The 27,839-nt window shown below is 40.6% G+C and overlaps 2 protein-coding genes across 17 annotated transcripts in view; both read right to left on the reverse strand.

The window, feature by feature from the left end:
- Window positions 1-27,839, reverse strand: part of LOC113637378 (interaptin-like) — a 482,239-nt gene that overhangs the window by 92,764 nt on the left and 361,636 nt on the right. The gene's annotated exons all lie outside the window — the stretch shown is intronic.
- Window positions 828-27,510, reverse strand: LOC113635313 (polyadenylate-binding protein-interacting protein 1-like). Its single transcript, XM_047818639.1, has 9 exons — window positions 27,133-27,510; window positions 8,916-9,034; window positions 8,589-8,700; window positions 7,846-7,971; window positions 2,889-2,995; window positions 2,450-2,567; window positions 2,009-2,063; window positions 1,783-1,858; window positions 828-1,031 (listed from the first exon to the last, which is right to left on the reverse strand). Exons 1-9 carry the CDS (start codon window positions 27,508-27,510, stop codon window positions 932-934), a joined length of 1,191 nt encoding a protein of 396 aa, XP_047674595.1. The 3' UTR covers window positions 828-931.

Genomic DNA, 27,839 nt, shown 5'->3' on the forward strand with positions numbered 1-27,839 from the left:
TTAGACCTTATAAACAGATTCAAACCTTGTCTATTCAACTGAAACTAATCACATGTGGAGTCTAATTAAAGTGTAGAAACAGCTGGTTTGTGCTGATTTACATCACCACAGCGCCCCCTGCTGGGTGATCTTTTTTTTTTTGGTTTATCATCATGGGACATTCATGGCATAGATATAAAGCATTTGAGCATAAATTTAAAAGTATTTTGATTCTAAGGCTGCAGAATGTGATGTGATAAAGAATAAATAAACTGTACATTAATTAGTTATGATGAGAAGATAAAAGTCACCACTCATCAGATTCATCTTTTCTTTTAGAAAGATTTATTGCAGGCAACAATAGTCAATAATATTTACATTACTCTAATAAAATAAACAATCCTGTGTGTGTGTGTGTGTGTGTGTGTGTGTGTGTGTGTGTGTGTGTGTGTGTGTGTGTGTGTGTGTGTGTGTGTGTGTAGTGCTGAGATTCACACACCTCCTGATTCCACCTGTCACTCAGTTTGTAATCCAGGACTCAGGAATTTAAAGTTCTCTCACAGAAATGCATCAAAATCTGTAAAACTCTTAAAAGATTCCAAACAAACCAGAAACAAAAAGAAATAAAACAATAAACACTGAAAATCTCTTCTGTCTGATCAAATCCTGAAACCCAAACTCTCCGTCCTCCCTTCCTCCTCTAACAGGAAGTAGTTAGATGTCTCTGACTGAAGAAATCAAACCTCACTGCAAACCTCTGGTTTCTCCTCCACAAACCTAAACACACTAAAGTCCAGACTGTAGTCAGTCGTCCAGCAGCCAGAAGAAACTTCAGCCAGAATGAAATCTCTAAATCCAGCCTGTGCTCTTTATGTGTAACGATGGAAAGAAAAGGAGGATAAAATGTGCTGTGGATGTTCATGGTGATGGCCACAGCAGACACTTCAGTGCTTTAAAGATTCATGTTTTTTTTTCTCTCAGTCTCCAGACAGAACTTCTCAAACGCCTCTTCTATCTCTGGCTCCATCTCCTCCTCCTCCTCACTGTAGAGCCTGAACACACACACACACACACACACACACACACACACACACACACACGTTATATGTGTAAGTGCCCAGACATGTGGTGTGATTAGTGTACACACTAGATGTAAAGAGATGCACGTCTGTAGAGAGTATGGAGCTGAACCACAAATGGATCCTGCCTTAGTGGTCATATTGTGCACTACATAGTGTTAAGGGTCCAGTAAGTCTTACAGGGTGTTTGTACAGGACATTGAGAGATTACTCACAAACAGATCCCTATCAGACCCACAGTGAATCATGTTAGTGCACTATGTAGGGTGTGTGTATTATTTCATACAGTGTGTGAAGTGTGTGTCTTACAGCAGGAAGCAGGTAGATGACAGCGATCACTATACACTTACAAGTGAATGAGCTGTGACTGAGTGAAACCCCACTACAGATGGCAGTGGTAGAGTTACATCCACAGGACCCCCTGCTGGTGGAGTCATCAGTGACTGTGTTTAGATTACAGTGTGTGTTTACATTACAGAACATGTGTGTGTGTAGGCTGAGTCAGATTCACGATGCCATGTCACACCTGTAACCATGGCAACAACCCCACAGATATATTTAAATGCAGCTGTCTATTCTCTGATTGGTTAGAGGGTATGACAAAGGGGGGGGGCAGAAAGAAAGAGAGAGCGAGAGAGAGAGAGAGTCTGAGTGAGAGAGAGAGAGAGTGAGAGAGAGAGAGAGAGAGAGAGAGAGAGAGAGAGAGAGAGAGAGAGAGACTCACGCTTCATTTCCGTTTTCATCATAGAAGTCTGGAAAGTAATCCTCTCGATCTAAAATCTGATATTTCTCAGAATAATCTGTAACACACAGCTACAGTGTGAACAAACTACACACACTCAGACATCACACAGACACAGGGGCGCACGCACACACACACACACACACACACACACACACACACACACACACACACACACACACACACACAAACACACACACACACACACCTGGGTCAGCGGCTGTGAATGGAATTCCATCCGCAGTGTAGAAAGTGGGTTCATTCTGAAATGAAAGAAGAAAATCACCTACATCACCACAAAAACACACTGAACACACACATGCATCAATGTGTAGTTGAGTTGTACACACACTGTCCTGCTGAACACAATCATAGACGTGGTTTATATAAGAATGAGAAAAATCACTTTAGGCCACGCCCCCTGTCCAGGTCAGACTATACAGAGGAACTGTCCTTACTGTTTGTGTTTACACACACACACACACACACACACACACACACACACACACACACACACACACACACACACACTACTGTATAAGCTGATTAACTGGATGTGGTGTAAATGGAGATATTTTTGTCCAGACTGTTTGTTTAAATAAAGTTCAGCATGTTTGAATGGTGTGTGTTTTGTTGTTTGTGTTGTTACCATGTAGTAGTTGGGGTCGTTGTCGGGTGTGGCATCGCTGTGTGCTGCTGCTGCATAAACTCTGCCCCAGTTACTGGATCTCAACTCCACCAGCTTCAACAACATCTGTCTCACATCACTGTTTACACACACACACACACACACACACATACACACACACACACACACACACACACACACACACACACACACACACACACACACACACACACACATACACACACACACACACACACACACACACACACACACACACACACACACACACACACATCCATGCGAGTGCACAAACACACACATCTTACCAATACTATCATGTACAATAATGGTAATAATTAGTCCAAGTGTTCTTGCTTGATTTAGTGTAGAGTACACACACACACACACACACACACACACACACACACACACACACACACAAACACACACAAACACAAACCGGCTGCACTGAGAGTCCAGTAAGATCTCCTCGATTTTCCGGACCAGTTCGTCCATGTGAGATTTTCCGCTCTGCTTCCACACATCCTCCAGAACTGACCCTGTGAGCTACACACACACACACACACACACACACACACACACACACACACACACACACACACACACACGCACACACACACACACTGCACTGAGCCTGTGATCAGATTTCAGACATGCTCTCAGCAGGGGAAAGTGTGTCACACATTTATCTTTTTAATAATGGATTTGGGGACAAATTATATGACTTGCAAGTAGAGCCCTGCGCAGGACTGTTTTATAAACCCGCACCCGCCCGCTCCCACTGAATTTCTGACCAGGACCGCCCGCGTCCGCAAGCTGCATGTTCCTCTCCCGCCCGCAATGTTTGTGTCCACTCCCGCCCACTCCCGCGGATTTTTTCTTGAGAGCTTGTGAAAATTTTGATTGTATACAAATGATCAGACTAATTATTAGTTCAGGCTAATGTCCAGAATAACAGAATAAAAATAAGATAAATTAATACTAATGCTAATACTAATCTTCTTCTCAACGTCATGTGTTGACTCCATTCTTATTATTAGGCTACACGCCAAATCCCACCGGGTCCCGCGGATATCCCGATAAATTTTCTGACCGCCCACTCCCGCCCGGGGCAAAGGTGAAACCGCCCGCTCCCGTGAGATTTGCGCTGGGTCCCGCGGGAGCCCAATCCCAATGCAGCCCTCTACTCGCATGTCGACTGTGCACTGATTCTGATAACTAGATTATTGGTGTCACTGTACCGGGGTGAATACTTATGTACTCCCTTTTCTCTGCACTTCAGTAGTGAAATCTCAATTCATATCATTTCTGTTCTGTACTGCAGAGGTCCACAGATCTCCCAGCAAAACCTGATGTGTATATATGAGCTCCTGAACACAGTCCTGAGGCTGTGCATGAGGGTGTGAGGTGCATGAGTCCATTCATGAGGGTGTGCATGAGGGCGTATGAGGGTGTGCATGAGGGTGTAAGGTGCATGAGGCTGTGCATGAGGGTGTATGAGGGTGTGCATGAGGGTGTAAGGTGCATGAGTGTGTGTATGAGGGTGTGCATGAGGGTGTAAGGTGCATGAGGCTGTGCATGAGGGTGTAAGGTGCATGAGTGTGTGTATGAGGGTGTGCATGAGGGTGTAAGGTGCATGAGTGTGTGTATGAGGGTGTGCATGAGGGTGTAAGGTGCATGAGTGTGTGTATGAGGGTGTATGAGGGTGTGCATGAGGGTGTAAGGTGCATGAGTGTGTGTATGAGGGTGTATGAGGGTGTGCATGAGGGTGTAAGGTGCATAAGGCTGTATATGAGGGTGTGCATGAGGTGGAGGGTGCGCATGAGGTGGAGGGTGTCCATGAGGTGGATGGTGTGTATGAGGGTGTGCATGAGGCTGTATACGAGGGTGTGCATGAGGTGGAGGGTGTGCATGAGGTGGAGGGTGTGCATGAGGTGGAGGGTGTGCATGAGGCTGTATATGAGGGTGTGCATGAGGTGGAGGGTGTGCATGAGGCTGTATATGAGGGTGTGCATGAGGTGGAGGGTGGGCACTAGGCTGTATATGAGGGTGTGCATGAGGTGGAGGGTGTGCATGAGGCTGTATATGAGGGTGTGCATGAGGTGGAGGGTGGGCACTAGGCTGTATATGAGGGTGTGCATGAGGTGGAGGGTGGGCACTAGGCTGTATATGAGGGTGTGCATGAGGTGGATTGGGCACTAGGCTGTATATGAGGGTGTGCATGAGGTGGAGGGTGTGCATGAGGCTGTATATGAGGGTGTGCATGAGGTGGAGGGTGGGCATGAGGCTGTATATGAGGGTGTGCATGAGGCTGTATATGAGGGTGTGCATGAGGTGGAGGGTGGGCATGAGGCTGTATATGAGGGTGTGCATGAGGTGGAGAGTGTGCATGAGGGTGTGTATGAGGCTGTATATAAGGGTGTGCATGAGGTGGAGGGTGTGTATGAGGTGGAGGGTGTGCATGAGGTGGAGGGTGTGCATGAGGGTGTGTATGAGGGTGTGCATGAGGCTGTATATGAGGGTGTGCATGAGGTGGAGGGTGGGCATGAGGCTGTATATGAGGGTGTGCATGAGGTGGAGGGTGGGCATGAGGCTGTATATGAGGGTGTGCATGAGGTGGAGAGTGTGCATGAGGGTGTGTATGAGGCTGTATATAAGGGTGTGTATGAGGTGGAGGGTGTGCATGAGGTGGAGGGTGTGCATGAGGGTAAACATAAATATAAAATAAAAACGTAAAATATGTGCAGTGTTTTGTAAACATAAATAAAACTGAGGTAGACTGAGATACATCTGTAATATAAAAAACAAACCTGATACACTACAGTAACATTGTTTGAAATATAAAACCTACAGAAATATGAAAAAGTAACAAGTTATTCTGACTCTAATCAAACTTGAAGTTGAACTATTCAAGTATATTTTCAGTCCTATTCTTTACAATTTCCTCACTTGCTGCGGCACATTTTCTGCTTCTTAGTCGCCGGTTACTGAAGAGGAACCCAGCAGACCAGCACGAGACAATGATACGGCGCAACCAAACATGATACTGTTACATGATTGGCTGTTAGCGTGTCACTCCCTACCTTGCTAGGTTACCAGAGAATGAGCGCCTTTGTTAATGCAACCAAACTTGCTTCACAACCTGTTTTCTTCTGACAAAGAATAAAAAATATTTAACATTTTATAGAACACATTTTTTATTGTTATCGATCACGTGTCTATCGCGATACATATCGTTATCGTTTTATCGCCCAGCCCTAGTATGAGGCTGTATATGAGGGTGTACATGAGGTGAAGGGTGTGTATGAGGGGTGTGTATGAGGGTGTGTATGAGGGGTGTGTATGAGGGTGTGTATGATGGTGTGTATGAGGGGTGTGTATGAGGGCGTGTATGAGGGTGTGTATGAGGGTGTGTATGAGGGTGTGTATGATGGTGTGTATGAGGGGTGTGTATGAGGGCGTGTATGAGGGTGTGTATGAGGGTGTGTATGAGGGTGTACATGAGGTGAAGGGTGTGTATGAGGGTGTGTATGAGGGTGTGTATGAGGGTGTGTATGAGGGTGTGTATGAGGGGTGTGTATGAGGGTGTGTATGAGGGTGTGTATGAGGGGTGTGTATGAGGGTGTGTATGAGGGGTGTGTATGAGGGGTGTGTATGAGGGTGTTGTAAGAAAAAGGCTTATGTATCATAAGGTAATAAGTTTAGAACTCTAAATGAATAATTTTGATTAATTGTTAGTATGGTAGCGGCAGCAGGACATCAAGGAGCGTCACTAAACTAAACTACAGTTGTGGCCAAAAGTTTTGAGAATTACATAAATATTAGTTTTCACAAAGTTTGCTGCTAAACTGCTTTTAGATCTTTGTTTCAGTTGTTTCTGTGATGTACTGAAATATAATTACAAGCACTTCATACGTTTCAAAGGCTTTTATCGACAATTACGTGACATTTATGCAAAGTCAGTATTTGCCGTGTTGGCCGTTCTTTTTCTGGACCTCTGCAATTCGACTGGGCATGCTCCCAATCAACTTCTGGGCCAAATCCTGACTGATAGCAACCCATTCTTTCATAATCACTTCTTGGAGTTTGTCAGAATTAGTGGGTTTTTGTTTGTCCACCCGCCTCTTGAGAATTGACCACAAGTTCTCAATGGGATTAAGATCTGGGGAGTTTCCAGGCCATTAACCCAAAATTTCAATGTTCTGGTCCCCGAGCCACTTAGTTATCACTTTTGCCTTATAGCACGGTGCTCCATTGTGCTGGAAAATGCATTGTTCTTCACCAAACTGTTGTTGGATTGTTGGAAGAAGTTGCTATTGGAGGGTGTTTTGGTACCATTCTTTATTCATGGCTGTGTTTTTGGGCAGAATTGTGAGTAAGCCCACTCCCTTGGATGAGAAGCAACCCCACACATGAATGGTCTCAGGATGCTTTACTGTTGGCATGACACAGGACTGATGGTAGCGCTCACCTTTTCTTCTCCTGACAAGCCTTTTTCCAGATGCCCCAAACAATCCTAAAGGGGCTTCATCGGAGAATATGACTTTGCCCCAGTCCTCAGCAGTCCATTCACTATACTTTCTGCAGAAGATCAATCTGTCCCTGATGTTTTTTTTTTGGAGAGAAGTGGCTTCTTTGCTGCCCTTCTTGACACCAAGTCATCTTCCAAAAGTCTTTGCCTCACTGTGCACTTTGCCTCACAGATGCGCTCACACCTGCCTGCTGCCATTCCTGAGCAAGCTCTGCACTGGTGGCACTCCGATCCCGTAGCTGAATCCTCATTAGGAGACGATCCTGGCGTTTGCTGGACTTTCTTGGACGCCCTGAAGCCTTCTTTACAAGAATTGAACCTCTTTCCTTGAAGTTCTTGATGATCCTATAAATTGTTGATTTAGGTGCAATCTTAGTAACCACAATATCCTTGCCTGTGAAGCCATTTTTATGCAACTCAATGATGGCTGCACATGTTTCTTTGAAGGTGACCATGGTTAACAATGGAAGAACATTGATTTCAAGCGTCACCCTCCTTTTAACATGTCAAGTCTGCCATTCTAACCCAATCCGCCTAACATAATGATCTCCAGCCTTGTGCGCGTCAACATTCTCACCTGAGTTAACAAGACGATTACTGAAATGATCTCAGCAGGTCCTTTAATGACAGCAATGAAATGCAGTGGAAAGGTTTTTTTGGGATTAAGTTCATTTTCATGGCAAATAAGGACTATGCAATTCATCTGACCACTCTTCATAACATTCTGGAGTATATGCAAATTGCTATTATAAAAACTTAAGCTTTTCCAATTTCCAATATTTATGTAATTCTCAAAACTGTGACCGTGATTAACATTAAACAATCTCGTGTGAACTGCAGTAACCCTGCTGCTTCATGTGATTACCTTCAGAAGCTTGATGGCACAGATGAGGTTTCTGTCTTTGGGCTGAGAGAAGAGTGTGTCCATCAGGTCCTTCAGTGCAGCGAGGAGGATCTCTGCACGAGACATGGTGCCCTTCACACTCTTCACCTGAGAGAGAGAGAGAGAGAGAGAGAGAGAGAGAGAAAGAGTTCCACTATATCCACTATATACAGTCTGAAATGCATAATGGTATGTATCTGTCTGCCAGAACCTGAGGGACAGCGATTAACACACACAAACCCGCCCGCACAAGTAAGCACAACTATTTGTATTATTAATGATCTAAAGAGTGAAATCAAAGCAAATCCAGCAGCTCTCCTTTATTATTATTATTACCTATACACACACCTCCCCTTTACACCTGTCAGCAGATATCAGGAACACAACACTGAGGTATTCAGATACAGGAAATTAATGATGTAGTAGTTGTAGTTTCTCTACAACACTCACTTACTTTTAAGGGTTAATTTACAGTTACAGTGTTTTTGTGGAACATCAGTGAAACAGCGTTTCCTTCAGCAGTCTCTCTTTATTCTCTCTTCTACTTAATAAGAGACAAACCGCTGTAAACACCTCTGTCCTTCCCAGTTTACAGTTACAGCTTTACCTCTGTTTGTCTGTGTGTGTGTGTGTGTGTGTGTGTGTGTGTGTGTGTGTGTGTGTGTGTGTGTGTGTGTGCGTGTGCGTGTGCGTGTGTGTGTGTGTGTGTGTGTGTGTGTTCACACCTCAAGGTTTAGGTAGAGTTCTCCTAGAAGCAGAATATAAGTGTGAAACTTCCTCTGAGTTTCCTCATCACCCATCAGGGCCTGCTGTCTCTGTTCATACTCAGTCCGACACCTATACACATACACGCACGCACACACACACACATACACGCACGCACACACACACATGAGCACACACACAGGAGTGGAGTCAGCTAATGCACTTTAGACACTCGTTATAGAGTTTTTACACACTCATTACAGACCCGTTACACACTCATTATAGGGTTGTTACACACTTATCACAGTGGTGTTATACAGTATGGTACAGTATACAGTAACTCTGACCGTTTTAGCAGCAGTTGCCGGAAGTTTCCACTGGCCGGACTGAGTGCGAGGTGATGAGACAGGAAGTTGCAGAGACGAGCACCGGTGTAGGGGAAGTTAGGCATCGAAGTGGACTGTAAAATAATACAGGAAAAGCATTAATACAGAGGTGTGTGTGTGTGTATTTCTGACTCTGTCCCCATTACATGACGTGTTGCAGTCACATAACTTGAGCTGTTATACCTGCAGTGACTTTTAGTGGAGCTTTTAGTTGTGTATTGCCACTAGGGGTGGGCGATATATCCTCAAAATTATATCATGATATTTCAATAATATTTGGTATAATGATATTTATGACAGTACAGTAAATAATACAAACAACATTTTATTGGCAGTTGCAGATGGCAGGCAGCAGCATTTATTAGTGCAAACAAAATGAAGGGCATTTTCCATCTAATGAGCCATCATCGATGACAGGCTACCTAATTTAACTAATTTGAAGTGTTAATCTATTGTCATAAAGTGTTAGCAGTACAAACGTATCCTTGGTACGAGTTGGTAGTGTTTCCCTAAAATAACATAACTCCTTAACACTTTAGTTTAACAGTAACTAAAGTAATTTAACCTTGTAACTTAACAGGGGCCTGCACAATATTGACACCTAATAAAATTGACCTAAAACTTTTATGTACAAATGTAAAAAGTTAACTAGCCATCCATGTGGCAGACACATCAGTCAGAGCTTTAGATTCTTTGTCATGAACACCAGCATATTCACTGACGTTGGCTTAAGATCTGATCTTTGACAAGTTACTATATTCCCGCAGGGATGCATAAGGATTTCTTGGCTAAACGGCTGATCCAAGGAAAATTCACCTTATGTGTCTTCCACCACATAAGGGGATCACTCTCGCTGTCTGCTGGTGGGCAGTTCAAGTAGCTGTATAATTCAGCTGTGGTTTTCTCTCCCTCAGACCTGCTGCATCCGTGGTTGAGGCAAAAAAATCCATTGACGATAGCATAGCAGCTAATTTGTCACGGTGTACTTCATACATCGCAGGCAGGGATGTCTTTGAAAATATTTTCTACCTGGGATGTTGTACCTTGGGTCGTGCTTTTTAACCAGTTGCTTTTCCACCCTTTGGATTGGCAACATATCTTTGGCCAAACAATATGTAACCGTATCAGTAATTGTCATGTCATCATTTACTCTTCCTGTTATATGGAGTGCAACTAGCGAGTGCCCCAGCGATGCTCGTTTGAGTAATTTGATAACTTTTGGGCCACACATCACGAGCTGCTAGTATCATCTCCTCGCTTACTTTCATAGCCTGGTTGTATCGATGGTGTGTTTTTGCTTCAAGTGGTGAAACAAGTTCATTGTGTTTCGACCTTTAGTGGTAACAGTTTATTTTCTGCTTTTTCTGTGCTTTGTTTGAGGTCTGACCTCTTGTAACCAAACCACCTCCATACTATTGAAGTTGCTCCCTTTTTCGGTACTAAATCTTCGTCATTGGAGGCTGACATGCTGCTCTGGCTTTTAGGTGTTGTTGCTGTGCGCGCAATGGAACGTAAATGTGCAACATTGTGTCGCAGCTCGATATATCATTGATATTGCGAGATGACACCGTTGTAATCATGTAAAAAATGACCCCGGTGTTATCATGGAGGTATGATTATTTTGTAAGAATAAGCTTTACTTTAAAATGTTGATTGTACTTTTGTTATTGTAATAGATGTATTAAGCGATGGCACAAAGAGCTCTGACATTGAACCAGAGCTGCCAGGAGACGTCTCAAAGCCCCAACCAACCACATCAAGCACCAGATATGCGTCAGGAGTCTGATGACTCTCACAACAAGGGTAACTTTATGACAATATTAGAAGAAATAGCAAAGCATGACCTTTTCATAGAAAAAAGGATGAATGCCTGTGACAATGCTAAGTACACAAGCCACCAAATCCAGAATGAAATTTTGGAGGTCTTGGCTGGAAGAGTACAAAGTGAAACATAAGAGAAGTAAAAGAAAGTGAGGTTTTTGGTGTGATTGTAGATGAAACCAAAGATTTAATGAACAAAGAGGAGTTGTCTTTAGTTATGAGATATTACTACAATCCTTTTTACAAAGCTTTTTACACTTTCAGTCAGCTGAAAACTTAGATGCAGCAGGTTTCACAAAAATCATAACTGATTGCCCTGAAAAACATGGACTGGACAACAGAAATAATTTTGTGAAGTCAAGACTATGACTGTGCATCCGTCATGAGCGGAAAGCATTCAGGTTTGTCTGCACGGATAAAAAGTAATGCAAGATTTGCATTTGATGTGCTCTGTAATGCACATTGTTTGAACCTGGTTCTTGATTTTTACAGAACACTTCTTGTCAAGTTCTCCTCAGATGTGACTTCTGCCAAGACTTCCTTCTACAAGGAAAAGCTTGAAGCTTCCTCACATGACCCTCGGAAATTCCACAACATCATCTCTTTTCTGCTCAACCCCCCGGCTCCACCTTCTTCTTCATCCTCCCTGACTGCAGAAGACTTTGCTTCTTTCTACCAGGAAAAGATTGAGGAAATCTGCCGGACCTTCACTTCAGCTCCGACTGCACTTACATCTCAGAGTATGGATTCCCCTACACCTTCGTTGTCACATTTTTCAACTGTGGCAGCAGAAGAGATTTTACAACTCATCCAGTCCTGCAATCCTACCACCTGCCCATTGGATCCACTCCCTACCACTATGCTCCAGACCATCTCACAAGACCTCTTGCCCTTCATTTCCACTATCGTCAATAGATCCATAGCATCTGGTCAGGTACCAACTACTTTCAAGAGAGCAAGGGTTATTCCCATCCTAAAGAAACCTGCTCTGGATCCATCAGACATCAGTAACTACAGACCGGTATCACTTCTCTCATTTCTTTCAAAAATTCTTGAACGCATTGTCTATAATCAACTGTCTGTCTATCTCTCACAGAACAACCTCCAAGATCCCAAACAGTCTGGCTTTAAAGCAGCTCACTCTACAGAGACAGCCCTTTTGGATGTCTCTGAGAAGCTACATACTGCTAGATCAGCCAAACTATCATCCGTCCTTATCCTCCTTGACCTTTCAGCAGCGTTTGATACGGTCAACCACAAGACTCTCTTATCCTCCCTCAAGAGTCTTGGGATTTGCGGATCAGCTTGGGAATGGTTTGCCTCCTACCTGGAAGGACGCTCATATCAAGTAACATGGAGGGGAGTGACATCTGCTCCACGCAGACTCTCCACTGGTGTCCCACAGGGCTCAGTACATGGTCCTCTTCTTTTCTCCTTGTATACTCACTCTCTTGGTGAAGTTATTTCATCACATGGGTTCTCTTACCACTGCTATGCTGATGATACACAACTTATCTTCTCTTTCCCACCCTCAGATACCACAGCTTCTGACCGGATCTCAGCATGTCTGGCAGAAATTTCATCATGGATGACTGCTCATCAGTTAAAGCTCAATCCTAGCAAAACTGAACTGCTGTTCATCCCAGGTGATTCATCCCCAGGTCACGATCTTGCTATATCCTTGCACAACGATCTGATCTCCCCTTCAGCCACAGCTCGCAAGCTTGGGGTAACCATGGACAATCAACTGTCCTTTTCCTCTCATGTTGCAAATGTGACTCGCTCATGTCGGTTTCTTTTCTACAACATTAGAAGGATTCGGCCATTTTTGTCCACACAGACTGCCCAGGTACTTGTTCAGTCTCTTGTCATTTCTAGACTGGATTACTGCAATGCACTGCTGGCAGGTCTACCTATGAACGCAATCCGTCCTCTGCAAATGATCCAAAATGCAGCTGCCCGGCTTGTTTTCAACCTGCCAAAGTTCTCGCATACCACCCCGCTACTGCGATCCCTCCACTGGCTTCCGGTAGCTGCACGCATCCGGTTCAAAACACTGATGCTGGCCTACAAAGCCAAAAATGGACCAGCCCCCCTCTTACCTCAAAGCCCTCATCATTCCTCGCACTGCACCCCGTAACCTCCGATCTACCAGCACTGCTCGACTGGTTCCACCATCTCTCAGGGTAAGAGGCAAGTATACTACAAGACTCTTCTCTGTACTGGCACCAAGGTGGTGGAATGAACTTCCCATAGAGGTCCGGACAGCCGAGTCACTGGCTATTTTCAAGCGGCGGTTGAAGACCTACTTATTCAGGAAGCACTTCAACTAGCACTTCTTTCCTTATCTTTTGCATTTAAAAAAAAAAAAAAAAAAAAAAAAAACCTTTGACACTTTTTCATTGTAACTTTGAGCAAATGTTTTAAACTCATGGTATCTTAAGTATGTAACCTAGTGAACCAGCATTAATGTATACAGTGTTAGAGATTTAAGGACTTATGTACGTCGCTCTGGATAAGGGCGTCTGCCAAATGCTGTAAATGTAAATGTAAATGTAAATGGTTCTTGTTGATGTTATAAAATCAGTGCCTGAGGCAGTTATTTTGCTCTCCTGCAGAAACATATGAACCAGAAACAAAGTTATAATGTTGATCACCACTGGCTTGCAGTTTAGAAAGAGCTGTATCCACAGCAGCAGCCCAGGGAACTGCTGAGACTTACCGAGGTAAGCTTAGGCGTGTAAGTAAGGTGGGCATGCCGTAATCTGAGAGACAGGCTTTCAGCAGTGCTGTGAGTGCTACAGGATAGTGTAGAGTGCTACTTAAATATAGTGCCGATAGATCAGTGGAGGCAAGGGGAATTCTTTCTTAGATAGATATACATTTCATAGGGCTTTTGGATACCTTTTGTAAAGTTTTATCTTTCTTACATGCTCCAATCAAGCTCTCATGACCTGGCAAGGGCTGTGAATCCTGTACAGTAGGATTCCCTTACAGATACATTACAGGGCTACAGAAGTGAGGTTTACTTTAGAGAACAGTGGACAGAGGTTAAAGAGGTTGCAGATCAGTGCAAAATAAGCATACAAACAGTGCATAAAAAACAACCTAAAACAAGCATAAGATTTCATGATTCATTGATGATGAGCAATGTGGGACAAAGAAGATTAGATTAGATTCAACTTTATTGTCATTGTGCAAGGTACATGTACAGAGCCAATGAAATGCAGTTAGCATCTAAATAGAGACCAGAGTAATGGTAAGAGCTTAAAAGGAGCTTTATTTTATCAAGTGCCTGACAGTCTCACAGCTGAGCTGCAGAGGCATTTTTAAAGAATTGTGAAATAATGCAGAGATCCAGTATCTTAACCCAAAGAGCACAACATTTTTAAGCGAGGAACCTGTTTTTGCTTTTGCGCAAACCTTTGGGTCAAATTTAGAGGACCTCACACATGAGGATCATCAAACTAAGCAACTTCTTGATAGGAGGGAGAAAAGTGGAAGGGATGGACCATCTACTCTCCTTGAATTTGTTGTGTTTCTAGAAGCTTATAAAGAGGTGTTCAATTAGCTCTTTTTTTTTGTAAGATTTCTGTCGTCACACCAGTCAGCACTGCTTCTTGTGAGAGAAGCTTCTCAGCTTTAAAACGGTTTAAAACTCCCCTCAGAACTACAAAGGTTGATGACAGGCTACATCACCTAGGAGTTCTTAGTTTTGAGTCATGGAGGTCACGGTCCCTCAACATGGATGAGTTTGTGAAACATTTTGCCAGTTTGCACCAAAACCACAGACACATTGTTTTAATGATTGTTTTAGGATTTCTAATGTACAGTATGTCTATGTTGTAAATTGATGGGCACCAAAATTATATTTGTATCTTTCCAAGTCAATTTCTGCAATTTCTGATATTTTGTATGTTTCATTTTTTTGTACATGTATATTTTAATAAACTACAATTTCTGTAATACACTTTCTTATCCCATTGTTCTTGGTGCTTAAGCTTTATTATCTAAAAAAAAATATTTGGGATGTTCAACACTTATTATATACCTATACCTATATATGTGTGTGTGTGTGTGTGTGTGTGTGTGTGTGTGTGTGTGTGTGTGTGTGTGCTCGAAAGAGAGAGATTGCACTGCAGTATTTTACACTGATACTGTCATGGACTTTGGACACCCAAAGTATCCTTGGCCACACCACATATAAAACTCTGCAGAACTGAGTGACAAAATATTGTAATGAAGAATAACATTCCATATAATCCACTGCACATATAATTATTAATAAGCCTTAATGTTCACAAACTCTAAATATGGAGCTGAATCTAATAGAAATGCCAAAGAGCGAAAGACCAGGAGTAAAGTCACATCATCATCATCATCATCACCTTCCTCATGAGCTACTTCACTCCCTCTTCCTGCAGGAATAAGGCAGAACCTTCACCATAACCATACACACTTCCACATAATACTAACATATATAGCGGACATGTGGATCAGACTGTGTTCATATCATAATATCTCTTGTTCACTGATTTACTGCAACAGCCCTCAGATTAATACCCAAATACCACAGCATGAGCTTTATGTCTTTAAACAAACCAACAAAACTTTTTAAATAAATATATAGGTGCTTATGATTAGAATATCATCAAAAAGTCGATTTATTTCACTAATTCTGTTCAAAAAGTGAAACTTGTATATTATATTCATTCATTACACACAGACTGATATATTTCAAATGTTTATTTCTTTTCATTTTGATGATAAGTGACAACTAAGGAAAATCCCAAATTCAGTATCTCAGAAAATTAGAATATTACTTAAGACAAATACAAAGAAAGGATTTTTAGAAATTTGGGCCAACTAAAAAGTATGAACATGAAAAGTATGAGCATGTAAAGCACTCAATACTTAGTTAGGGCTCCTTTTGCCTGAATTACTGCAGCAATACAGCGTGGCATGGAGTCGATCAGTCTGTGGCACTGCTCAGGTGTTATAAGAGCCCAGATTGCTCTGTTAGTGGCCTTCAGCTCTTCTGCATTGTTGGGTCTGGCATATCACATCTTCCTCTTCACAATACACCATAGATTTTCTATGGGTTTAAGGTCATAAATTGAAATCTGCATCTCCATTAAGTTGGTCAGCAGCAGGAAGTGCCACATTTTTATCTCATTTTATATAACTGAGCAATTGAGGGTTAAGGGCCTTGCTCAGGGGCCCAGAAGTGGCAGCCCGGTGGACAAAGGAATCAAACTCACAACCTTCTGATTAGTAGTCCAGCACCTTAACCACTGGGCACTAGTCACTTTTTGCTTGTGTATGAATTTTGTTATAACGGAGTAGGCAGTGTCGGTCCTGGAGAGCTGTTGTCCTTCAGGTTTAGTTCCAAAAGTAATCAAACACACATGAAGAGTTGTGTTATTTTCAGTGTTGGAGCTAAACTTTGCAGTACAACAGCACTCCAGACATCGTTTTTATTTAGTTTAAAGGTCATGATCTTAGCCATGAGAGAGACAATTCTGGAAGATTGGTAATATTACGAGTAAGTGTAGATCAGTCACTTGTTGAATTCATACGCCACTAAGAACAAACAACAAAATGTGTTTTGTTTTTTTTAATATTGAATTTAAATTGATACAAATTAGAAATAAATTCAATGATACTAAAATAATATGGGGAGGGGATTTTAACTGTGTAAATAATGAAATAATGGATAGATGGCCACCAAAACATGATGTTACTGGTGAAATAAGCAATGTGTACTTGGGTTTAGGGTTAATATATATTTGATGTCATAAAAATCCAAACCAACTTATGTAACAAAGATCAGTTTAAACAGTCACATATTGACTATTTTTTCATTTCAGACACACTGGAAGATTATATTCAGTCTGTTTCCCAGAAGCCTTTTGCCTTAACAGGCCTAGTAAAGCAAAGAATAGCAATTGATGCAAAAAAGAACAGATGGACCATTTGCACAGGAAACCCATAGTGATGTTAAAAATGCAGTTGACTGGACACAGTAGTCGGCTGGCCGTAGTTTTTAAGCCATAATATCTCCGCTAGTGGAGGAATTGCTATCTTATTTTAAAAGACTGGAGACAGGGTCTTGTACAATCAGGCCAGGGACACACTGAATAAGGATATTAGAGCGGTTATGAAGGGTTAGGCTAAAAGTTTAGAGGTTCAGTTCCTCTCTAATGACGGCTTCAGTCTGGAAATGTTTGAAAGCCATCACCAACTTCAAGACACCATCCCAAAACCAAAACATAAAAACTGAAAATCTGAATGATTTCCCCCATTCTGATCATCTTTTTACACAACCTTTAACACCTCCAGTAACCCTCCCCCCCCCCCTTCAGATCAGTGTAGATGATATGCACCAGGTTTTCAGAAAGAACAAAAGAAGAAAGGCACCAGGCCCAGATGGGGTGACACCAACCTGTCTGAAAACCTGTGCAGACCAGCTGACCCTCATCTTCACACAGACCTTCAACAGATCACTGAAGCTGTGTGAAATCCCTGTCTGCTTCAAACATTCAGAAAATCACTCTGGATCCCTCACATCCAAGAGCTTCAAATACCAGCACAACAACAGTTTCTTCCCCCAGGCAATCTACATTTACATTATATTTCCAGCGTTTTAGCAGACGCTCTTATCCAGAGCGACTTACATTTTTATCTCATTTTATATAACTGAGCAACTGAGGGTCAAGGGCCTTGCTCAGGAGCTCAGAAGTGGCAGCCTGGTGGACCTGGGAATTGAACTTGTGGCCTAATGGTTAGACAGTCTGACTCCTAACCCTAAGGTTGTGGGATCGAGTCTCTGGCCGACCACGACTGAGGTGCCCTTGAGCAAGGCACCGAATCCCACCAACTGCTCCCCGTGCGCCGCGGCATAAATGGCTGCCCACTGCTCCGGGTGTGTGTTCACGGTGTGTGTGTTCACTGCTGTGTGTGTGCACTTTGGATGGGTTAAATGCAGAGAACAAATTCTGAGTATGGGTCACTGTACTTAGCCGTATGTCACGTCACTTTCACTTTTCCGATTTGTAGTACAGCACCTTAACCACTGGGCACTGGTCACTTTTTGGTCCACTACAAACATGAACATGTTTTAATATCTCTGGAAAAACGATGTACAAAGCATGTGTTAAAGCTTTAATATGAGGTCACTCAGAGAGAGAGTGGACACACCCTGGCACACTGTCCTCAGTTTGAGTGAGGTGGAGCTTCCAGAGTGGAGGTCACTCTATAAGCCACCATTAACGAAAACACCTGCAGATTTACAATGGAGAATTTTACATGGTATCGTTGCGGTCACTGCTTTTATCTCTGTTCTGTGTCCCCAGTCCAGTCAATCGTGTCAATTCATGCTTTCCTATTCCAAAGAGATTATGGTTTAGTGCAGTATGTCCAATTCTTAATCTCGTGATTACAACATCCTTTCTATTTTCCCATCTTTCTATTTCCCAATCTTTTCCTCTCAATTCCAACAATCACTGCCTTGAATTCAGCTCTACTCAAAGCTACCTTAATGTCTATCTGAGAATGATTCAAAGCTTTCTTCGCTAGCAGGTCCGCCATTTCATTTCTATCCACACCAACATGAGCAGGTAGCCAAAGAAAGTTTACCTCCACCTTCAGCTGCCTAGTTCTAAACAGACTCTGAAAGATTTCTAATATTAAGTCTTGCCTTGATACAAATTTTCCAATTCCTAGTGAGGGCTGCCATTGAGTCACTACAAATCACCGTTCTTTCTGGTTGGACTTCTTCTATCCACTGTAGGGCTAGTATGATAGCTAAAAGTTCGGAGGCAAAAACTGACACTTGATCTGAAAGTCTTTTTGCAATCTTTGTCTCAAGAGCAGGGATATATACTGCTGCTGCAGTCCTTTCAGATCCTGGATCCTTAGAACCGTCAGTAAATACCTGTAGCACATCGTAATACTCTCGTAAATCTATTACAGGGTTATGAAACAACCCCGGTGGGATTGCTGGTAAAGCAACAGAAGGAGCAATTTCACGATTTTTCCGCTCCAACTTGTTCACTTCCTTCCTTACTGTCCAACCAAGGCTTGTTATTTCCCTGTACTCATGTTCCCAACATTCTTTCAAAATCAATCTAACTGGATGATTTTCCAGATGACCCTTCACACCATACCAGTACCTTAGTCTCAGCTGAAGCCTGCGCAGTTCTAGAGGCAGTTCTCCCATTTCTACTTGTAGTGAGGCTACCGGGGACGATCTAAACGCACCGCAACTAATTCGCAAAGCCTGATTTTGAATTACCTCAATCTTTGTATGTAATGTTTTGCTCGCAGAACTGTGTATTAAATATCCATAATCAATGTTTGACCTAATCACAGCACAATAAATTCTTTTCACAGACCGACACGTTGCTCCCCACTTTCCTCCTGACAAGCACCTTAATACATTCATTCCTTTTTTGCATTTTTCTATCAGTTTCTGAATGTGTTCTAAAATGTAATTTAGAATCCATCCACATTCCCAAAAACCTTACTACCTTTACTTGTTCCAACTTATGCCCGTACATTTCAATATTCAAGCTGGAGTGTTCTTCTTTTTCGAAAAGCACATCACTTGCGTTTTTGCCACAGAAAATCGAAATCCCCACTTATTTGCCCAATTCTCCACCTCGTTTACTGCTTTTTAAATCTTATTTTCTACAAATAGAACATTTCGCCCCCTTTTCCATAATGCTCCGTCGTCAGCGTATAGTGACCTTCCTATTCCATTATCTACAGTATGATAGATGTCATTAATCATTAAATTAAAAAGAATAGGGCTTCTCACACTTCCCTGGGGAGTTCCTTTCACAATCGGAAGGATTTTAGATAACACGGACCCTTACTCCTACTCTTACTTGAATCGTTCTTCCAAATAAGAAACTCAATCACAGTTATACATCCTTCCACCGATTTCCAAGCTTTCCAGTTTCATCAGCAGCCCCTCTTTCCTCAGCATATCATAGGCTTTTTCTACATCAAAAAACACTCCCACTAAAACTTCTTTATTAATTTGAGCTTTTCGAATTTCAGATTCCAAGCACGATATTGCATCCATCGTATTCCTCCCTTTTCTAAATCCACTCTGACATGCTGAAAAAAATGTTTCTACTTTCAATTACATACGTCAATCTATTCATTACCATTCGTTTCATAACTTTACATACATTTGATGTCAGCGCAATAGGTCTATAGTTAATTGGCTGGGAGCGGTCTTTCCCTGGTTTGGCTATTGGCACTATTACCCCATGCTTCCAATCTGCAGGCAGATTCCCTGATCCCCATATTTTGTTAAAAAGTCTAAGAATCATGCTCAAAGATAAATCCGATAAATGCGAAATCATCTCATAGGATGTGTCGTCCTTGCCTGGAGACGTACGCTTAACCCCCACCAGTGCTTTCTTTAACTCGAATAAATTAAACTCCAGATAAATTCTTCTTTTCATATATATGAGACTTCTCCCTAACGTTCTGTTCCCTTTACCTCCTCATACTCTCTGACAAATTATCACTACTGTGTACCTTTGCGAAAGTTTCTACTAACATCTCTGCTTTATCGCTTTCATTTATTGTTATTTTCCCATGACTCACTAATACTGGTAAAGTGCTACTTCTCTGAATCCCTCCCATCTTCCTAATCATATTCAAATTTCACCAATTTCAATATCTTCTCCTATTCTGTTACAAAAACCTCTCCAGTAATTTCTTTTTGCTTTTCTTACTTCTCTCCACACTACTGCCTGTGCTCTCTTATAATTAATGTACACACTGAACAATACAGATTTTCTGGCTTTCTTCATCGCTTTATTGCTTTCCCTTACTGCTTTACTACATTCTTCATTCCACCATGGTACAGCTTTCTTACTATTTATACTTTTCTTTTTTCCTATTACTTCCTCTGCCATATTTCTTAACACTTCACTTATTTCCTTACTTAACTCTTCAATGCTTTCTACATCTAGTATCATTTATGACACAATTCTGTATAAAGTTCCCAGTTGGCTTCATTAAATTTCCATCACAGGATTATTTCCTCTAAAGTTTGGGTAAGATCCATACCAAATGTGCACCATATAGGATAGTGATCACTACCCATTGTACTCTGTTTATTAATGTTTCATTCACATTTCCTTGCTAGGTTTTCTGACACCAGGGTAATATCTAAAACTGACTCATGTCCTTGTATTATGTCAAATACTTCCATTATTAACACACACTAACCGTCCCCACAATCTAACATGTCCTCAACAATCTGCCCATTATAATCTGTTTTAACCCTCCCCCATAGGGTATTATGTGCATTGAAATCACCACACCAGATTTCACCATATGAAATCACCACACCACACCACACCACACCATATATTGGTTTGTGTTACCTCTTATCTTTTCCAATACTCCCTTACTTAACTTTTCACATGGATTATAAAAATGTATTACTCCAATACTTTGATTCCCTTCCCAAACTTCCGTCACAACCACATGTTTGTCTACACTCTCTCAGACTTTCCTACTGTATCCCACACCATGTTTTACAAATGTATCCCACCTCCAATACCTTGTTTCCTATCTTTCTGGACTACAAGATATCCTTGTAATACAAAATTAAATAGGGGTTTGAGCCAGGTTTTCCTGAACACATTATGTCAGGTTTATTCTCTAAATCAGAACTGAACTTTTTAAACTCCTGCCCATTAGCTATTAAGCTTCTAGCATTCCACTGGAGTATTAACACCACCATTATTTACCACCACACCCCGGCTGTGTGTAGTTTGCATCTTTAATTTCTTATTAATCCTATCCACTGAAATACCTTCGATCTCTAGATACTTTTCTGCTGCTTTGATTATAATTTTGATTCTTTCTGTCCAGCTTTCAGTTTGTGTTGAACAGTTCACTACTTCAGCCATAAAAGTAACAAATGCAACGTTATCCTTAATCCCAACTTTCTCTCTTGTACTTTCCTTTGCCATTACTGTCTTTCGTTGAATCTCTTTACTATTTTCTCCTGATTCCAAATTCTGTCCTACTTTTTTTAGTGCCCCAGAGTATGACACTCCTTCCTGAATGCTAACATTTTGTACTTGAGCCGCATGTTTCCTCACACTGCATCCTCCATATCCCGCACTGTGATCATCGCCACAATTACAACACTTGGGTTTAACTTCTTGCCCGCATTTTCCATATTCATGTTCTCCACCACATCTCACACCCTTCTGTTTGCCTCTACACACCGCTGCTACATGACTGAACTTTTGGCATTTAAAACATCTTAGAGGTGGGGGTATATAAAGTCTAACTGAACAACTCATATACCCCAACATGATTTTACTTGGCAGTTTTTCCTCATCAAAATGAATCATTACTGAGAGACTGTCCCCCCTTTTTACATCAATCACTGCTGCTCCTGCTTTCCTGATCTTTTCAACAGTAACCTCTGTGGGAATCCCTGTTATTACCCCTCTAACCCATTTCCTTTCTTCTTGAATTGAACAAAACACCCTTTGCTCCATGATCGCCTTAACTCCTGCAGCCCTTTTTTGTTGCATACTGTCCTTACAATATATTATCAGTCTACCATCATCTCTCAACTTCTTCACACTTACAACCAGTCCTATCACTTCCTTTATTGCTTTGAACAGCTTTAGCGGGTTTATAACATGTTTAGAATCTATTGCGAGTGATCAAAGAATTAATAAAGCAAACAAACAAGGTACGTAATCAAATCACAAGGAACATTACAATAATCAGCCATAGGTTGAGCATAACCAATAACAAACATAGATCACAATAAAACAAACAGACAAAAAAATAAGAAAATGAAAAAGACAAAAATAAAATAAATTAAACAAAATAATACTAATGAGTAAATAAATATATGTATCAAAATAAATCAAAAAAGGGCTTTATTTTAAATTAGTTTATTTTTGTTTAACAGAGAAATCAATTTGAGGGCTTTTGTGTGTTTAACTAATCTTAAGGCTTCACATAAGAGTCTGAACTCATTCATCCACTGGTTAAAGTTAGGTCTAGATTTAAACCATCTGCACTTATGAATGAAAAACTTCCCAAGACATAACAAAAAATTACAAATAAAATCAAACTCTTTGTTTTCCAAAAAGATACCAAACCTAATTATCTTTACATTAAGGGGAGGGAGTTCAACCTCCCTAGACCATAACCAGTTTTGCATATCTCTCTATAAAGGTTGCACCATATCACAAAAGAAGAACACATGCTCTAAGTTTTCAATATTTGTTTCACAAAAAACACAATTATTCACATCCAGATTAAATTTCAATCTTAAAAATTCGTTGGTGGGATAAATCTCATTTAAAATTTTGAAATTCACCTCTTTAGCTTTAGGAGGGAGGGGGAAAGACAAATTTTTTTTCTTATTTTTTTAATTTCAGAGGTATCAAAATCCATAAGCATGTAGACCCGTTTAATAGGGTTTGGATAATAAGCATGTAAAATTAGTTTTCTAATGACTCTGTTTGTGCATTTTTTGTCACAAAATTCACAACCTTCTAAGGAGAGCTGCCTCAATTCTGGGGAGACCTTGGAGAACAAAATGTCTTCTCTAACCATTAATCTTACAACAATTGGCATAGCTCTAATCATTCTATTATAAACATTAACAGAGCACTGCAGTTGGTATTTCTCACAAAATTCTGTGTACAGTAACACATTTCCATTATCATCTAAGAAATGGGCCACCGCCCAAATCCCTTTGGCATTCCATTCCTCAAAATATATTTTTTATAGATTTTCTGGGGAACCTTATATATCTGTTATTCCAAACTGGAGTGTTGTGAGGAGTGAAGTTATGTTTAAACAATATAGTCTCCAATACAGCAGCACTTGCTGATGAAAGGTTGAAAGTTTAACTGGTAGCGAGGTACACTCAAAGTCGCAGCGTAAAAAAAATTGTATTCCACCCAATTTGCAAAAAATTGCATTGGGGACAATAAACCAAAAGGAGTGACTATTTTGAATAAAGGACTTTAACCACTTCAATTTCAAAACCCCATTCATAATGTCAAAATCAATCGCATTCACACCACCTTCTTCATAATTTTTAATCATATCATCCTTTCTAATATAATGACATTTATTCCTCCAAATAAAATTTAAATTCACCCTATTTATTAATTTAATCATTCGTGTCGATATGGGCAATGAGAAGGCTGGGTAGATTAATCTGGACAAACCATCCATTTTAGACAAAAGAACTCTTCCAAAAATTGAAAGATCCCTCTGTAGCCATCTATTTAGTATAGATTTACATTTATCTACAGTATGCAACACATTTTTACTCTCCATTGTTTCTCTATCTTTAGAAATAATTATCCTTAAATATTTAACTTCCCTCTTAATTTGAATATCAAATAATGACTGTAACGGGAAGTCATGTAATGTTAACATTTCACATTTTTTAAGATTCAAATGCAACCCTGAGGCTTTAGCAAACTGACTAACAGCATGTAAGGCTAGCGAAATTTGGTGTTCATCTTTTAAAAACAACACTGTGTCGTCAGCAAACTGACTTATAATTATTTGTCTATTCAACACTGTTAAACCTTCAATACCATTATTTTTTATCAATATAGATAAAAGCTCTGCAACCATAATGAATAGCAATGGTGAGCTACCACATCCTTGACGAATCCCCCTTTTAACTGGGAATCTTGTGCAGGTTCCATGACCAAGAGCTACAGAGCTATTTATTCCGTTGTATAACATTTTAATTAAATTTATAAATCTTATTCCAAAACCAAAATGCTGCAAAGTTTTCAAAATGAATGGATGTTCCACCACATCAAATGCTTTGTAAAAATCTAAGAAAATAAGAAACCCACTGCCTTGAACCACATCACTATAGTCAATTAGATCTAACACCAATCTAATATTATTATGGATTGACCTTCCTCCCATAAACCCAGATTGTGTCTCACTAATTATAGTAGCAATACCCTTTTTTAGCCTCGCAGCAATAGCCCCAGAAAAAATTTTATAATCTGTGTTAAGCAAAGTGATAGGCCTCAAATTGTCTAAAAATCTTTTATCCTTGCCACTTTTGGGAATCAATGTAATTAAGCCTTGTTTCATACTTTCTATCAGATCTTTTCTTTCAATACATTCTAGTAGGGAATTAAATAATAATTTTCTTAGATCTCCCCAGAAAATTTTTAAAAAATTGTTAGAGAGCCCATCTGTCCCTGGGGATTTATTTAAAGGCATCCTCTCCACCACTGAATCCAATTCTTCAATCTTAAGATCTAAATCACACAAGACTTTAAATGAGCTCTCGATATGTGGAATATTGTTTTGAATTTTAGCAAAAAAGAGATCTGACTCATCTGTGGAGAAATCTGAAGAATAAAGTTTTGAATAGAACTGGAACACTTCTTTTTCGATTCTTCTAAAATCTTTGCATTCCTCTTCTCGGATCATTAAACTACTTATAGTATTTCTTTGTTGTCTGCTTTTTTCTAAATTACTAAAATATGAAGAGTTCTTTGCACCGTCCTCAATCCATTTGGCACGGGATCTTATATAAGCACCTTGTGCCCTCTCGAGATACAAATGATCTAATTTACATTGAAGCTCCATCACCTTCTCCTTTTCATAATTGTTTAAAATTGGTTTGTTACAACACTGACTTATTTCACAAATTAAATTCCTTTCATATTCCCTTTTTTCTTTGTTTAGTTTCTTAGAGAAAGTAATAGAAAATTCCCTAATTTTAAATTTAAGAAATTCCCATTTACTTATATTACAATCAAAAGAATCATCTCTCTATAGCCTTTATTAATTCTTTGATTCTATTGCAGAATTCCTCATTATGTAAAAGAAAGGCATTGAACTTCCAGTAATCTTTGTTTCTAAACTGCTTTAATTTAGGTTCTAAAACAAGATCTATAAAGCAATGATCTGTTAGTGGTGCTTTAGACATTGTAGATTGAGAAGTATACTTTAAAATGTTGTCACTGACCATCCAATAATCAATTCTAGACTTGTTCTCCCCATTAGGCATAAACCATGAAAAACCTTCAATTTCAGGATTTAAATATCTCCAAACATCGTTTAAATTATTTTCTGTTTTCAAAAAATCCACACTTATATTGAACCATCCCTTGTCAAGTCTAGGAGGCCATCTATCTTTCCATTCGTCTGGAACCATATTCCAATCCCCTCCAACTAAAACATTATCAGATGGGTACAAAACTTTGGTTTCTGAAATTATCATTGAAATGTCTTCAACTAATTTTTGGTTCTGGGCTGCATTGTTAAAGCCATAAATATTAATTAAAATAAAAAAAGAACATCAATTTTAAGTACCACCATCAACCAGTGACTGCCTTCATCAGCTTTATAAGTGATGACTTCTCCAGGACATTTATTGAAACATATTGCGACTCCTCCGGAACGATTTGAACCATGACTGAAAAATATCTTGTCACCCCATTGATTAGTCCAAAAAGAAACATCCAAATCTGAAGAATGAGTCTCTTGTAGAAACACACAGTTAGCCGTTTGCCCTTTACAAAATAAAAAAACAGCTTTTCTTTTAACAGTGTCCTTTAAGCCCCGAACATTCAGTGAACTAAAAATAATTTTGTCCTTAATCCTCAATGTAAAACAAACCAAAAAAAAAAAAACAACTACAACAACACAGCCGAAGAGAACTAGTAAAACACAAATTGAACAACTACTAGTAACTCTGTGTGAACCGAAGCCTTAGATAGAGCTCCCATGTCCCATTGAAAAGTTACCAACTACCTGACCATTTGAAACGTATCACTTCATCCGTCAACTTCGATCCGTCGTCCATCTATGAAACCGCATGGACCGCGAAAAAAGGCAAGTTTCCCTGCCCGCCTTGCTTGATCAATTTGAGGCCACAGCTTTCGTCGGTCTTCCAAATCCTCCCTCGGAAGCATCTCGGCAAATCGAACTCCTTCCGTCTTGCAGATAAGAGAATTTTTGGTGCGACGCCAGATTCCATCTTTTACCCGCCTTTGAGTGAACAGCACAATGACATTTCTGTTTTTATTGTCCATCCTTCTGCCCAGCCTATGGACTATGTCAACAGCCTCATCCATTTTTACGTCCATCTCAGGTGCAATTTTACTGAGTAACTGGATGACATGCAACCTGATATCTTCGTCTTTTCTCTCTTCTATGCCTTTGATACGGAGACACCACTTCATTCTATATCTTTCTTGTTCTCTCACTCTCTCCTTAAGAACACAATTGTCCTTGCGCAGATGTTCATTCTGTGTCTCCAAGTCCTTAACTCTTTCTTGCACTCATTTACCTCTTCCGTGTTGAACTGAATCGCCTTCGTTAAGCTTACAATCATGGCGCTACTCTGCTTGGCTTGTTCACTTAAATCCGCCAACTTCTCGTCCACCCTCTTTTCCAGATTTAAAATTGCCTCCAGAATAGTTTCATTAGAAATCTCAACCTTCTCACTTTCAACCGTTGGCTTCACTCTTTTTTCCGCCGGCGTTTTACATGGCGTTGAAGGACGGGAACCAGCACCTCGTTCTCTTTTATTTAGCACAGTAACCTCCATCGCGTAGTCATGCTCCGTTTCTCTGGCCTCATCTTTCTTTACGATATTAGGCGTCAGAACTTTACCTTTGGGGTCTAATTTCAGCTTGGCAGGTTTAATCAGTTTTTGTGCAGACATCTTGGCATAAATTGTTGGAAATACTCTATTTAGTCAAACTTTTGGGAACAACTATCACAAGCCTCGGAAAACACGACTGCTCAACCCGCCAACTTAGCACCGCCTCCGCGCCTTTCATTACGTGCTCAACTCGGTAGCGATCCGTGCAGGAAAGCCCCCGCTCACCCCGCCTCCCCGTGTGTCTCTCTCCCAGACCACGCCGCGACCATATACTATATAACTGTCACCGTGTTACCCATTCCCAAAAATGGAAAAAAAGAAAACAGAACTTTTCTGGACAGGTGGGAGGCAGAATATCTGTTTACATATGTAAAAGACAGACCTGTTTG

Source organism: Tachysurus fulvidraco, chromosome 9 (genome assembly GCF_022655615.1).
Source record: "Tachysurus fulvidraco isolate hzauxx_2018 chromosome 9, HZAU_PFXX_2.0, whole genome shotgun sequence".
Classification (NCBI taxonomy): domain Eukaryota; kingdom Metazoa; phylum Chordata; class Actinopteri; order Siluriformes; family Bagridae; genus Tachysurus; species Tachysurus fulvidraco.

Coding starts and splice junctions, on each gene's coding strand:
- LOC113635313 (XM_047818639.1), bottom strand. CDS start 27,510: ATGTCTGCACAAAAACTGATTAAACCTGCCAAGCTGAAATTAGACCCC. Junction 2,996..7,845: donor GTGCCATCAAGCTTCTGAAG/GTAATCACATGA, acceptor GTGTGTGTGTAG/CTCACAGGGTCAGTTCTGGA. Junction 1,032..1,782: donor GATGAAAACGGAAATGAAGC/GTGAGTCTCTCT, acceptor GTGTGTGTTCAG/GCTCTACAGTGAGGAGGAGG.